The 15,299-nt window shown below is 43.7% G+C and overlaps 1 protein-coding gene across 1 annotated transcript; it reads left to right on the forward strand.

The window, feature by feature from the left end:
* Window positions 1-2,357: 2,357 nt before the first annotated feature.
* Window positions 2,358-9,687, forward strand: LOC308116198 (uncharacterized protein). Its single transcript, XM_080474232.1, has 5 exons — window positions 2,358-2,471; window positions 2,909-3,029; window positions 3,140-3,672; window positions 3,757-3,835; window positions 8,373-9,687. Exons 2-5 carry the CDS (start codon window positions 2,974-2,976, stop codon window positions 8,575-8,577), a joined length of 873 nt encoding a protein of 290 aa, XP_080330358.1. The 5' UTR covers window positions 2,358-2,471; window positions 2,909-2,973; the 3' UTR covers window positions 8,578-9,687.
* The last annotated feature ends 5,612 nt before the right edge of the window (window positions 9,688-15,299 follow it).

Consider the following 15,299-nt stretch of genomic DNA (forward strand, 5'->3'; position numbering starts at 1 on the left):
GTAAATCACTCTTAACACTCCCCACACCACAAGAAAATCACTCAGGAAAATCACTCTTAACACTCCCCACACCACAGGAAAATAACTCTTAACACTCCCCACACCACACGAAAATCACTCAGGAAAATCACTCTTAACACTCCCCACACCACTGGAAAATCACTCTTAACACTCCCCACACCACAGGAAAATAACTCTTAACACTCCCCACACCACTGGAAAATCACTCTTAACACTCCCCACACCACAGGAAAATCACTCTTAACACTCCCCACACCACTGGAAAATCACTCTTAACACTCTCCACACCACAGGAAAATCACTCTTAACACTCCCCACACCACAGGAAAATCACTCTTAACACTCTCCACACCACAGGAAAATCACTTTTAACACTCCCCACACCACAGGAAAATCACTCTTAACACTCTCCACACCACAGGAAAATCACTCTTAACACTCCCCACACCACAGGTAAATCACTCTTAACACTCTCCACACCACAGGAAAATCACTTTTAACACTCCCCACACCCCAGGAAAATCACTCTTAACACTCTCCACACCACAGGAAAATCAGACCCGATTTTTCTTTTGCAGACACCCGACAATCGGGCCCGTGCTCTCGAGGATCGGGAGGGGGAGATCAGGACTAGAATCGGCCTGATTATCCTGCAGTGTGTGCCGGCCTGTAAGCACATGCAGAACCAGAATAGAAAGACATCATCGATAGAACCCCGATACCACGAGTCACTATGGCAACAGACCGAAAACCAAGTTATTTTGATGTAAAAGTACCAGCGTTGCAGAAAAGAGAGACGACTGGGAGAAAACTGCTGTCAGAGTCAACGCATAAGTTTGAATGCATTACTCCATAGATTAAACATTTAACTTAAGATGGCAGCAGACAGGTAGAAATTAAAAAGTGTAAAATCAGAATTTCATTGAGGTGCCATCCAACAGGAGGAAGACGACTTAGAAGCAGCTACACATGAAATATAAAAACATCTTTCAGAATGAATCACTCATATGTATATATTGTCTGATTGTTCCTCATTTTGATTTTGATTTTATTATTTAAATTGATGTAGGCTTTTGAATTGAAATTTATTTTATTTAGTAGCCACTTCAAGTTTAAACCACTGACAAAATGTTGTTAGAACTCATCCCCTGTTAATATCCTACTGAATAGATTACCAAAGTGTTTAGACCCCCCCTCTAAAAAAGGATCTCTTGTGACCCACCCATTCTTAAATGCTGGTGATTGGTGTGCGGATTCCGCGCTGAGCGGAGTGGAGAGGAGATGAGAATTGAATTTAGAGCGATTGTGGCACCTCTAAAAGTGCCACCACATTTATTGTTTACAGTTTAAAATAGTCATTTATTTTAGCTTTATTGTATGTTCATCAAGATACTTTACTGTGTACTTGTACCTGAGAGCGGAATGAGGTGGGGGGAACCTTTGTGTCACTGAGATTGCTGGGGGGACTGGTTTAGGGAGTACACGCCCCACCGTCTCCCCAGAAATTGTTTGGAATGGCATGTGTTTCACCTCATTCTCATTTCTCCTCATCCCACCTATTACAGGGTGATCATATATTTGTCTACAGTCCCTCACCCTGGGACTCGTAACACAATCGTTTTGTCATAATCAAATAAATCCTGGTCATGAGGCTTTGAAGGATGTTTTGGTTCTTGACTTGTTCCAGGTCTGTTTATCTCCACGAGGGTTGATCTGGAAAAATGAGGTTCATGATCACACCTGACAGAACTGCAGAACCAGGACTTTATGGAACCAGAACTACTTGTGCTGTCGAGGTCATGAATTAATATTCCAACACAAAAGTCTCACACAAGAGAAACTCAGCCTCAAAACAACTACTCAGAAAATATAAACTAAAAGATCAGTGAGGAAGTTCTGCCCAACACGTTATAAATATATAAATATATTATTAGCTCAGTTGGTAGAGCATGAGACTCACAATCTCAGGGTAGTGGGTTCGTGTCCCACGCCGGGCGTCACCTTCCGGTCACCTTAAGGTTCTTAAGTGGTACATTGTGACCCAAAAACGGATAAGTGGAAGAAAATGAATGAATATAAATATACAAATATATAGTTTAAGTGCCGTGCTGTCGGTTTATATTGCAGATGAATTAATCTGGTATAATCTCACCAAGTCAGGAAGGTTCTGGCTTTGGCTGCAGCAGCAGTGTTGCTTTCTCCTGCTGGATGAGTTTGAATTCTTCATAATCTCAGAGAATAACTGCTCCTTCAGTAATCTGTAAACTGCTGTGCAGAGTTTCTCTGTGTGTGATTGGTCAGACGCTGCAGACTCCGCCCCTTTCATGTGAACACTCACACGTAGGTCTGGGATGAACTAGTGAGTTGATAACCTGCTTGGTAGTAACGGTGATCAGGAGTGTCTGGATCAGTGAACCAGGAAGCAGAGAGATCCTGGATATGTTGATCAGGTTCGTAGTCCAGGCCTCTGGAGTGTTTTTGTTGTGGTTCTTAGATGTTTTTGTGTTGTGTTTCTGTTGTGGTTGTGGCTAATAAGAACCACAACCACAACAGAAACACATGCAACATGTGTTTTTGTCATGTTGTTTTTTTGTCATGTTTTTTGGTTGTTTTTGTTATTGTTCTGTTGTAGTTCTGTTGTGTTTTTGTTATTGTTCTGTTGTGTTTTTGTTATTGTTCTGTTGTAGTTCTGTTGTGTTTTTGTTATTGTTCTGTTGTGTTTTTGTGTTGTAGTTCTGCTGTGTTGTGCTGAGGTAAAGTCTACTCAGCTTAATTAGTTCTATGATCTGTTAATCCTCCTTCCTCTGTCTGATCCACCAATCACATCTCAGAATGTCTCCTGGCTCTGCCCCTCTGACTCAGTGGCCCCGTCCCCTCTTTTCCTTAGTGGCTCTGTCTCCACGGCAACAGCAGAGTGACGACTGCCAGACTAATGCTAACCCCCTAACCTGCATGAAGAAACCAGTGAGAGGAGACCACCAGCTGCTGACCCCCGACACACGCACTCCGTGAGTAACACACACACACACACACACACACACACACACACACACACACACACACACACACACACACACACACACACACACACAGGAGTGATGTCCTGCTGTGTCTGCAGGTCGGAGGTCTGGCTGTGTGAACAGGTGCGTGGGGGGAGTGGAGTCTCAGGGGGTGGGGCCTCAGGGGGGACTTTGAGGCGCTGCCTGCGGTTTCAGGATGAGACGGAAGTAGAGGCGGAGTGTCGTTACCTGGAGCGACAGAGAAGGCAGGCGGGGAACCGGGCGGCCGAGGTCCTGGCCCCCAAACCGAACCCTTGCCTGTATGTGGGCGGCAACGTCTATCCACGCCCGCCTTCACAGGTAATAGCAGAAAGGGGGCGGGGCATCACCAGGCACCGCCTCAGACTGCGAACTGAGCCCATCAGAGAGACCTACATTGGCTGTGTCACACCTGGGGGCGCGGCTGGTGGTGCCCAGGGAGCGGTGCTTGATTCACTGTTGGTCCCTGAGGCCACGTCCACTGTGGACCTGCCAATCAATCCCTACAGCCTGTCCCCTCAGCCCCTCAGTCCCCCCACCAACTATGTGACATCACTGGTGATGTCACACAGGAGAGGGGCCAACCGGGAACCAGGAATCCCCCCCTCAGCAGGTAAGAGTAGTTATTTACAAAAGAACCAATCACCACACAGTTGTCAATCAACAACTTCACATTCACGTTCTGATTGGTTTACAGAGAGCCAAGGCCCACCCACAACAGGAAGTGACCCAGTCACAGAGCCAATCAGCAGTGTCAAGGCTTCACTTCCCAAATCGTGAGTCCACTTTGTCCTGCAGCTCCGCTATTCAATTCAATTCAACTTTATTTATGTAGAACCAAATACAACACAGTCATTCTAAGACAGAGAAAATCCAACAAATCACGAGGAGAAACCTGTAGAACCAGACTCAGAGGCGGGGAACCTGTAGAACCAGACTCAGAGGAGGGGAACCTGAAGAACCAGACACTGAGGAGAAACCTGTAGAACCAGACTCAGAGGAGGGGAACCTGAAGAACCAGACACTGAGGAGAAACCTGTAGAACCAGACTCAGAGGCGGGGAACCTGTAGAACCAGACTCAGAGGAGGAGAAACCTGTAGAACCAGACTCAGAGGAGGAGAACCCGTAGAACCAGACTCAGAGGAGGAGGAGGAGAAACCTGTAGAACCTGACACAGAGGAGGAGAACCTGAAGAACCAGACACAGAGGAGGACAAACCTGTAGAACCAGACTCAGAGGAGGAGGAGGAGAAACCTGTAGAACCAGACTCAGAGGAGGAGAACCTGAAGAACCAGACACAGAGAAGAACATGTAGAACCAGACTCAGAGGAGGAGGAGGAGAAACCTGTAGAACCAGACACAGAGGAGGAGAACCTGAAGAACCAGACACAGAGAAGAACATGTAGAACCAGACTCAGAGGAGGAGGAGGAGAAACCTGTAGAACCAGACTCAGAGGAGGAGAACCTGAAGAACCAGACTAAGAGAAAAACCTGTAGAACCAGACTCAGAATAGACTTTCTGCAGAACTAGAGTCAGAGGAGATATGATCTGTCCTGCTAGTTTCTCTCAGTACTCTCACTGCAGCTTTTTATTTAATTGATTGAACTGTTGAAAAGTCTGTTCCATGTTTAACCAGTGTTGCCACAGCTACCTTGAAAAGGCAATCTGATTACTAGTTACGCCTTTAAAAAGTAACTTAGTTACTTTACTGACTATTTGTTTTTAAAAGATAGAAGATAGATCACAAGATACTTTTTTATTTACTTTCAGCAGCTGCCAACAACACCCCATCGTTTCAACATGAAAATGTAAAAGCTGCTGATCACGGCCTCCTGCACCACGTTTATACATATTTCAACCTTTGACCTACATTATTTGTTGTAAATATATTTGACTCGCGGTTTTATTATCAGAATTTTACAATTACTGCTATTCATTTACCACGTGATGTAGTTGTTGTCTGTTGTTGCATTTATCTATTTATTTGCACTATCTGCTCAAAGCCACCATTTAATTGCCCCCCAGGGACAAATGAAGTCTTTCATTGATTCATTGATTGTTTGAAAAAGGGGGGGGGCTTCCTGCCAAATTAAAAAATAGTGTAACATCTCCAGTGACGCGCAGTCAGGGTAGGCAGCCAAGGCTGAATTGAAATGAATGAAATATTATTTTGCTTATTTGTTTTAATTATAATATAATTAAAATATATTCGTCAATTTCCTAGTTCCTCGCCGACAGTACCTTTAGGTTTGAAAGTGTCAGCATGTTGTGCTTTTCATAGCCCAAATGACTCAACAATGCTATTTCCTGGTGTGGTAGAGAGGCTGCACAAGTTACTCACTCCTGCATTGTCTTACTGTGAAGGCCACACCCTCTCCTCAAGGCCACACCCTCTCCTCAAGGCCACACCCTCTCCTCAAGGCCACACACTCTCCTCAAGGCCACACCCTCTCCTCAAGGCCACACCCTCTCCTCAAGGCCACACACTCTCCTCAATGCCACATCCTCTCCCAAAGGCCACACCCTCTCCTCAAGGCCACACACTCTCCTCAAGGCCACACCCTCTCCTCAAGGCCACACCCTCTCCTCAAGGCCACACACTCTCCTCAATGCCACATCCTCTCCCAAAGGCCACACCCTCTCCTCAAGGCCACACACTCTCCTCAAGGCCACACCCTCTCCTCAAGGCCACACACTCTCCTCAATGCCACATCCTCTCCCAAAGGCCACACCCTCTCCTCAAGGCCACACACTCTCCTCAAGGCCACACCCTCTCCTCAAGGCCACACACTCTCCTCAAGGCCACACCCTCTCCCAAAGGCCACACCCTCTCCTCAAGGCCACACCCTCTCCTCAAGGCCACACACTCTCCACTCCAAACAACGGATACGCTGCCATGTCATGAGCTATATGTTGTTGGGAGAGTATGGAGACTGCTTTTGAATCATTGTTTAAGTTTCTTTAATGGTGTTTAACGATCTCGATTTTCCTCACTACAGTGTCCTCGCTGCAGCTTGTTAACATGTCGGAGGGTGGCTTTACGTGATGCCTCTTAACGCATGTGGTTGAAACCAGACCAACATGGCGGCTCAGACACAAACTTTTACTACTGAAACAGTTCAGCAAAATGTATTTTTGAAAACATTTGAAGCGAGACATAAGTTGTGCCATTGAAAAGTCAAAACGCCACTTCACAGAAGTTTTCCTGCTGTGAGAGACCGTGGTTCAACAGCTTTACCTCGGAGTATGAACAGTCCTGCCGAAGCAGCTGGCTGACCTCACAGCCGAATATTCTTCTTATTCTTGTGGCTGCTAAATGGGAGTGTGCCAGGGCCTTTAGATTAACACTTGCCAGCCGAAATACATGAAACTGTCATTGGTGTTGACATTGGTGTTCTCGATTTGCAATGCCCTGCCGACCCAACCCCAGTGATCACGGCACGTCACTGAACATCTCTGCACTTGTATTATTGTTGCAATGACAAAGTTTATTGGTTATGTTTGTTAGTTACAATTCTTTTGTGTCACCTGAAGTTAGAGCAACTTGGCCTGTGATTGGCTGAGAGTGGAGAAGGGGGCGGGTCAGGTGAGCGTGCGGAGCACGGTGTGGAAACTGCCTTTGTGTGTGTACTAATAAAGCGGCTTTACCGAGAAGAAACTTGTCCTGCTGGACGCTGCAATAGTAACGCACAATGACTTGGAGAGGTCAATTTAATCTGATAGCTGGTTTGGAAATAGTAACGCGTTAGACGACTTGTTAATTAAAAAAGTGGTCACTGGACATCACTGTGTTTAACTGAATATGTTTCTCTATACAAGGACAGGTAGTATATACAGCCTTCTTTCCACTGCACAGAATGTGACGGTCCGGTTTTTGTGCTTCCCCACTGCAAAAGTTGTGGATGGTACCAAAAGGACAATATTTAAAGACCAATATTTAAATATTTCATTGGCCGTATAAACCCTCAGTTGTTGTTCACATACTTCGTTTTGTGCTTCGCGGTTCTTTATTTAGTTAACTGGTTTATTGAAATGTGGATGCTCCACCCCGTTGTGCTGATGAGGTGCAGACGCTCCTCTCAGTAACAGGACAGGAGATTCAGTGAAAGCTTGACGCTGCTGTTCACAATGAGAACGTTTTCACTGTGTCACAGAAAATGGCGGCTCAAGGCTTTACTCCACCTGAACTGCAACTCAACGAATGTGTTCGGTTTGTCGTGGATATTTTGTTGTTGTTGTCGGTGCTGTTTGGAACAAAGCGTTAGAACCAGGTTTTTCTGTCAGGAGAAGTGTATTGGGGTCCCAAGGCCCAGGATCCTGCAGAGAGCATTCAGCTGTCTGCAGGACAGAGTGAGCGTCTTCACCAGGGGGGAGGAGGAGGGGGGGTTTGAAGCAGAACTATTGAACTGTGGAGTTTAGCAATAGCAGAGCGTTGACCTTGGTTCCCAGGCAGAGAAGGTCTTGCTGGAGAAGGGAGGTGAACCAAGAGTTGCTGGCTTAAAGCCAGGACAGTAGGACGCCTCTGATGATCAAATATAAAGAGTATAAGGCCAAGATATCATTTTACCAGGACACGTGCAAACAAGTAAAATGCTCAGTGTGGGTCCCGCAGTGTTTCCTGTTGTGTGACGATATGACATACCTGCGTCATGGTGTACCGTACCATACCGTACTTTGCCATGCTGTACCGTACCATAACATAATACATTTTTTTAAACTATGCTTTTACTGTAGCACTTTGGAATTTGTTTACCAAATGTAAAGTGCAATACAAATAAAATGTATTATTATTAATATTATCAATATTATGCTGTGTTGTGCCGTGCCATACTATACTGTAGCATACCATACCGTGCCATGCAGTATCTGTACATGTATCTGTGTACATGTCACTCATACCTTCATACATGCAAACCTGGTACGAAACGGCTTCTAAATACATCAGTAAACAAATTACTGGGTTGGACAAATCAGAATCCTGGAGCTCAGGATCCACCTTAAGGTCGTCCCTAACCCTAAGGGGTCCCCCTGTTACACTGCCTCCACTGAGCATACCTCCATAGGAGGCGGTTTCACTCACAGACTCTTCCTTGGAACAGTGGACAGTCTGATCCCCCAGTGTGTTAAAATAACTGGACAGGCTGCTGGAAGTTACGTTTGGTTTTGTTGCCGAGCAGATTTTCCCCCCAGAGCACAGAGTTCTGCTCCGAGATCTGAGTCCAGAAGGGTGAACACCTTCCCACATGCAGGTTCTGGTCCTGGTCCTTGTCCAGCGTCTGACGTAGTTGTCCTGTGAACCTCTTCCCTGCAGAGTCCTGGTCAGAGACCAAACCTCCCGTCTTTCTCTGAGCTGTCTTTTCTCCACCGTCCGACTGAGAAGGACTCAAGACGGCAGCCTGGACCGGTTCACTTCCACGACCCGGACCAACAGTTTGGACCGGCTCAGTCCTGACCCATCTGCAAGCAGGAAGTCCTCCAGCCATCTGAAGAAGTCCCTTAGCCTGGTGGGTTTCTGATTGGTCCATCCTCTCTGAGCTCAACATGTCCCACAGGACTCGCCAGTCCTCCAGGAGACCACCTGGGACCGGTCTGTGGACTGAAGACTCGCTGAGGACCAATAAGACCTGTGGTGCTGTGTGGACGTGATGCGGATTCCCCTGTACCACTTGTCACTGCCTGTGTGTCTCTCTAGTCCTGGTCTTGGTTTCTCAGCATGGAGGGCCTGGAACGGCCCTGGACTCTGTGTCTGGTTGGTCGAGTCCTCTAAATCGGTTCTGATGTGCTGATCCTGCTAGAACTGGACTGTCCCACCGGCCCCACATTCAAGTTCAGGATCAGCCGTAGGAAGGAGGGGATGCCCAGACTCAGGTACCACAACTCTAGACCCCAATTGTCAGGAACCTGTGCCCGTCTTCAGGAAGCGTCTCAGAGTCTCTCAGAGCTCCTGACTCAGCCTAAAACTTCCCAGCAAGGAATCTTAGCTTTAAAATGATTCAGGAAGTTTCTAAGAGCAACTCTGATCAAGGAGTTGACAGCAACTTTTATCTTCGTGAGGAGGAGTGGTTGACCCTGTTGCTATGTGTGATGCAGTCTGCTGAAAGCTGATTGGTTGTTAGAGAAAGGAAGACAGACAACTGCGCTCTGTGCTCCTCGTAATGAATGGAGAGTAAAGTTAACCTATCAAATATCTTGGGCTTATTTAAAATGTGTCATCATTTGGAGGATTGGTACAAGGAGGTCTTGAGAATACTCCCCCTGGAAAAGCTGACCAACACCCTTAATGACAATGCTGAAAGATTTATTAAGCTATGGCGACCTATTCTGGACAATGTGGACATTACAAACCCATTTTAGTTTGGATTGTGTTCTTTTAAGCAAACACTATTTCAGTCAATTAAAGAAACAGTGACACCCTGGTGTGTAGAGGGGTGAATACCTTGTGTATTTGTTTGTTTTTTTGCTTGTTTTCTTTGTTTGTTTTTTCTTCATTAAATTTGCTCATTTGTTAGTTTTCTGATACCTGCTGTATGTTCATGTTTGTTCAGTGGTTAAAAATGTGGGAAAATCAGGTTCTGTATTGCATTGTCTTGGTCCTGTACAGAAATATAACCTCAATAAAGAGAATTAAAGAGAAAACAGAAATTCTTTAAAATGTGTACTCATGAAGCCCCCGGCTGGCTCAGTAGGTAGAGCATGAGACTCTCAGTCTCAAGGTAGAGGGTTCATGTCCCACGCGGGGCACCACCTTCCTGTGGGCTCTCCACCTGCAGGAAGGTTCTTAATGGGTGAATGTGATCTGGGTGACGGTGCTCAGACTGACACCTCCAGTCTGAGGAAACAGATAAGCAGGAGAAAATGGATGGTGTAATCATGAAAATGATTTTATGTCATGATGATGAAACTCAGAAAACTTAAATTAATTTGTACACAGCTTAAAAATGATTGAAATTACCTCATTCACATGCCGATTATTACATTGATTTGATTATTGTTATCATTTCTGTCCATGCTGGTTATTTTGGACGCGACACAGCTGTCAGCAATTCCTGTGATTTACGACCAATGAGGTGCTGTGAAAGAACCGTAACAGTCAGACTGATCACTCTGCTGACGGAGGCTTGGGACACATCCAAGTCATCACCGCTACACTGCTGCATCTTCCCTCAATGTTGTGATCACCTTCATCTCGGGCATTATTGCGTTGCTTCGCTGTGTGGGGGATGTAAGCTCATCCTTGATGACGACAAACATTATTCCTGCACGATCGGGCCGGTAGCTCGTCATTAAACAAACGGAGAACATCCTTCCTTTCTGGTAAATGGACTTCACTTATATAGCACCTTTCAGCTGCCTGCTGCCTCAAAGCGCTGTACATAGCTCATCACATTCACCCATTCACACACCATTGGTATGGAGGGCTGACTGTGCCAAAATTTAATAATTAAATGTGTCATTAATTAATTAAAATATGAATGAATTTTTTGTAAAACACCTATATAATTATTTCACTATTTAATTATTTCATTGCCTAAATCTGCCAAAATTAAATAATACACCATTAAATAATTAAATGTGTCATTAATGAATTAAAATTGGAATTCATATTATGTAAAAACATATATGATTATTTCATGATTTCTTTAATTATTTCATGGTCCGGTGCTGCACGGCTTCATGAATTAATTTTATCTGTAAAACTCGCCCATCAAACTCAGTCAAACTCACTCATGGCGTCAAACCCATTGTTTGGTCTGAAGAGTTTCTGAACATGACGACTCCGGTAGCGGAGGATCTGCATGAACTTTAAGTTTTTTCCTGAGATGAACTCCCACAACAACAGCCTGTGGCAAAGATTCAAACGTCACCAAGTGAACCACTAGAAAGGATTCTACAGTTCCAAAACACGGCGGGTACGATCATAGAAGCCGCATCCATCTTGGTCCGGTCGCCGCCCCGCTCAGTGGGACCTGCCCGGCAGGAGCAATGAAGTGTCAGTGACTTTAATCAATCAGAACTCGCTGAATACTAACTAATCTTCATCGGCTTTTCTTTCCTGCAAACATCATACATGTAGTTCTGATACAGGACACATGGTTTGGCTTATTTTAACATTAATAGTTGGCTAAACGATAATCGGTAGGTGACCAAGGTACGTATATGTTTTGGTCATTGGATTTACCGTTCAGAGAAGAATATTAAAAAACAGAAAACGAGTCATTATTTCATTTTCAGCTTAAAATTCAAAAATCTGAATAAAAATTCTTTAAGAGGATCAAGCAGGGACAAACAAAACTTTAAAAACCAGTTGATTTTTATTTTATGTTTCTCAAAACAAATAATAAAATTGTTGAACAGAAACAAAAAAACAAATGTTTTTTTTCATATTGTGAGACCAGAAGTTGCTGTTTTTCAAAAGAAGGGCACGTATGCGACGCTCATTGGATTGAGGATGCCCACTCCCCTGCTCCAGCAAGCAAATGGGAAAAAGGTTTTCGGATGTACGTATTCACTTTCTTGCATGAGGGTGACAGCTAACGTTAGCAAAATGCTAATTTATTAGCTTTGCGTTTGTTTCATCTATTGTTCGCTGTTTGTTGTGCTAACTGTATTAACCTTATGTCCCTCACAATGTCAGAGCAGGATCAGGACACAGGTGAGGTTGTTGTCTGCGTACTGAGCTATCAATCCAGGGAGAAAGCTGACAAGCCTCACAATTTGAGTGTATGGTGAAGCCAGATACTATACAACAGTTACAAGCCTGTTGCTTTAATAACTCAGTGTTTCCAGTGTTCCCAGTGTCCCCAGTGTTTCCAGTGTCTCCAGTGTTCCCAGTGTTTCCAGTATTCCCAGTGTCCCCAGTGTTTCCAGTGTTCCCAGTGTTCCTGGGGACTTAGCTAAGGTCACACATGTTTGATGAAGCTCTTAAATCTGCACCTAATGAAAACAGGAGTTAAATACCAGGTGAGTTTATCTTGCTGGGTTTAGGTGTTCTCAAAAATATTTAGTTTGTTTGTAATATTTTATCAGTTCTTTTTGCCTCTGGTGCCTCTCGTTATTATTCATTCATTGTAGGCACAAGCTGGTGTTTTAGGTAGAAGGCTATTGTGAATTATGGATATTTATCTAGTTCAGTTGGCATGTTACAAAAATACTCCAACATACATGACATTTGCTCAGTGGCTATTAGTGATTAAGGTTATTCAAAAACCCAGATGATGTTCTAAAAGAATGAGTCAATAATGAAACAAGCTGAGATTCATCAGTATAAACTATGGCGTTTTACTTCCAGGTGGTACTGAAAGATTCTAGTCCTGTGGAGTCGGTGCATCACGGTGGCTGGAGCAGCTTCATCAACCACTGTGTGGCTTTCCTGTTCCACTCCGCACAGTATTCACTATGATTCATAGATGAAGCCCCAGAACTTTAGTAAGTAAAGAAAAAAGCATATTTACCTGTCATTATACGTGTGTTGGTGATATTCTCTAAACTACGTTGTGTTTAACTTGACAGGGTATAAAGCCAGGCCCTGTGGAGGGGACGGCTGTGCTGTCTGCTAAACCAAGTGTGGAGCAACAACAGAGGGTGTAAGGTAAAAGCTGTATATTATAGGTTTATTTCAGTATTCTGCATGAATGTTAGAATGAAAAAGTATGTGTATGCCACTTGTGTATTATGCTTCACACAGGAGCACACTCTACAAAGACCTCGGTGGGGATTTACCCGATCTCTCCATCCTTCAGGTTCAGAGGATATACAGTAACTATCAAATTTCACATGACGCTACCAAACAATATCAACATAACTTGGTATACCTATACCACTATTTCAGTTTTATTAGTTCTCCCATTTTTATCAAATATATTATAACCCATCAAATATACAAAGAAGTATTCTGTAAAGGATTTTTCTTTTTAGCTGACAGCAGTATAAGGATCTTTACACGAGGCTGTTCCATGAGTTCATAATGATTATGAACCACTGCACATTATGTTTGTGTGATATTTCCCTTTTTTATTATTTATTTATTTGTGGTGAAGAGAAAATAAATATGACTAAATGTATAACTGTAAAATTATTTGGAGTGACATGCAGCCCTGTGCATATTGAAAGTATTGGGAATGTCTACGGTATGATAATTATGACTTGTAACATCCCGAGGTGACGGAGGCGAATCAAGCTTTTTCTGTCAGCCCAGAGAGAGCTCTGTTAACGGTCCAGCTGAGCGCCTCCTGCAGGGGACTCAACAGACTGCATCTATGAAGAGGAGGCTTGGAATGGAAGCAGATGCCACCTGGGAGTATTGCCAGGTGATGAGGTCAACCCCTGTGGATTTATAATCCACCCTGATGCCCCTTGGTTGGAGACGTTTCTCGGTGGGTTCATATTTGACCCTTCAAAACCACGTCAGTTTATTTTACTTGATAAGAAGTGTCCAAATGTTAAAAGCTATGTTGACCGCCCATATGAGTTCAGGCCAACTGGAACTAAAACAAACACCTGCCTATTGTGCACAAGTACAAGGGCAGACGCTCATAACAGGAATGAATTGATGTGATTTTGTCACCTCAGCTGTGGAAGAAGTACTAAATCAAAGAATTTACAGGAACACTGACATGGTAGATGTCATTAAAGAGAAAGTGGAAAGGTTTTATTTCCATGTCTACATGCAGAAATGCATGGAATGTGTTGATTTACACACTATGCAAAATGTAAATAGTTATATTTTGAACTTGTATTAATTTTTGAAAAGTGTATTTCTGGTAACATTGGATTAACATTACGGTGTATTGTTGGGTATCAGATGATGTTTATTAGAATCTAAACTGAAGCACAAGAAAACCAGCTGTCATGTGTCACACTTCTGTGGTTAATACAATGAATAAGATAAGATAAGATAAGATATCCCTTGACTAGAGAATGACTAGAGGTGGACATTTTTATCTCTACAGACCTAAACCCAATTATTTAAAATGTCATCTGGTTATGCTTGTAACACTACAGGTACAGTTCAATATATAACAATGTCATTTAAAGCTTAAGTCATTTCAGTAAATCAACTCAGAAATAAAAACTCATGTATCGTATATTCATCATTCAAAGTGCAATAGTTCAGGTGTTTTTGTTGTAATTTAAATTATGCCTTAAATTACAGATGTCACTTTGTGTAATGAATCTGATACAAGAGTTTTTGTTTCTGAACTGAATTACTGAAATACATTTCAATTCTGTCATTTATTGAGCTGTACCTGGAGAGCCTTCAGGGAGATATATTAGACATCCATGAGCGAATAACTGCAGAAAACATGCACTTGTTTGTTTATATTTTATTTACAGAAATATGATGTTTCAAGTCAATTTCTTTGGACAAACCATGCCAACAATGTGAGAGAGAAAGTATATAAGACATAAGAAAAATGTAATTTAAATCAGTTGAGAAATAAACATGTTCATGTTGAGTATGTCAGAAGGAGAATATGGTGACACGGCCACAGTTTCAAACTTCACATCTCCATTTCTTGACAAGACGTCCATTTTGGTCATTTGAGAGGAGACATGCTGGTTTATGATCCCTGAGACAGAGAGAGGGACGGAGGTATTGAAGAGTTTGTTTTCTTTAACTCTTCGGGTCATCCTCTCAATTTGCACTCTCAAACCAGCAACGGACTGTGTCTTCAGAACGCCCACCTCCAGTATTTGTGTCCTCTTGGAGAGGAAGGCAGGACGAGGAACAGTCCCAGGTACGAGGTCATCCAGCAGCGAGCCCTTATCAACCATGATGACCATGTCAGGTGTTAAAAGTGATGTAATCCCTGACTGACAAAACACGTTCTTGTCGCTCATGGAAGCCTCAAAGACTGCTGACAGAAAAGTCAGGGCTGCGTGAGAGGACATCCCCACCATGGCCTTGAAAGTGCAGTAGGACTTGGAGTTGGAGAAGATTTCAGTTTGAAGGAGCAGAGATGAAGGAGTTTGACACCATAGCTCTGTCTCGTCAAGGACAACTTGTGTGTCACTGGATCTACCATGAAAGTCACATGGAAGACTGTCCTTCACAGCTGCAGGGGACATCCATGTATAGACTGATCCCAGTAGGCTGGAGAGGACGTTGGCCCAGGTCAACTGCTGAATTTCCGTGCTGAGCCTGTGTCCGTCCAAATTCATGAGCATCTTCTGGGAAAACTGAAATCCGTTCTTCAAGTGTCTTAGAAAGTGAGATCCAGGGTCGAGATCAGCCCAA

The sequence above is a fragment of the Lipophrys pholis genome, assembly GCF_963383615.2.
Source record: "Lipophrys pholis genome assembly, chromosome: 10".
NCBI lineage: Eukaryota > Metazoa > Chordata > Actinopteri > Blenniiformes > Blenniidae > Lipophrys > Lipophrys pholis.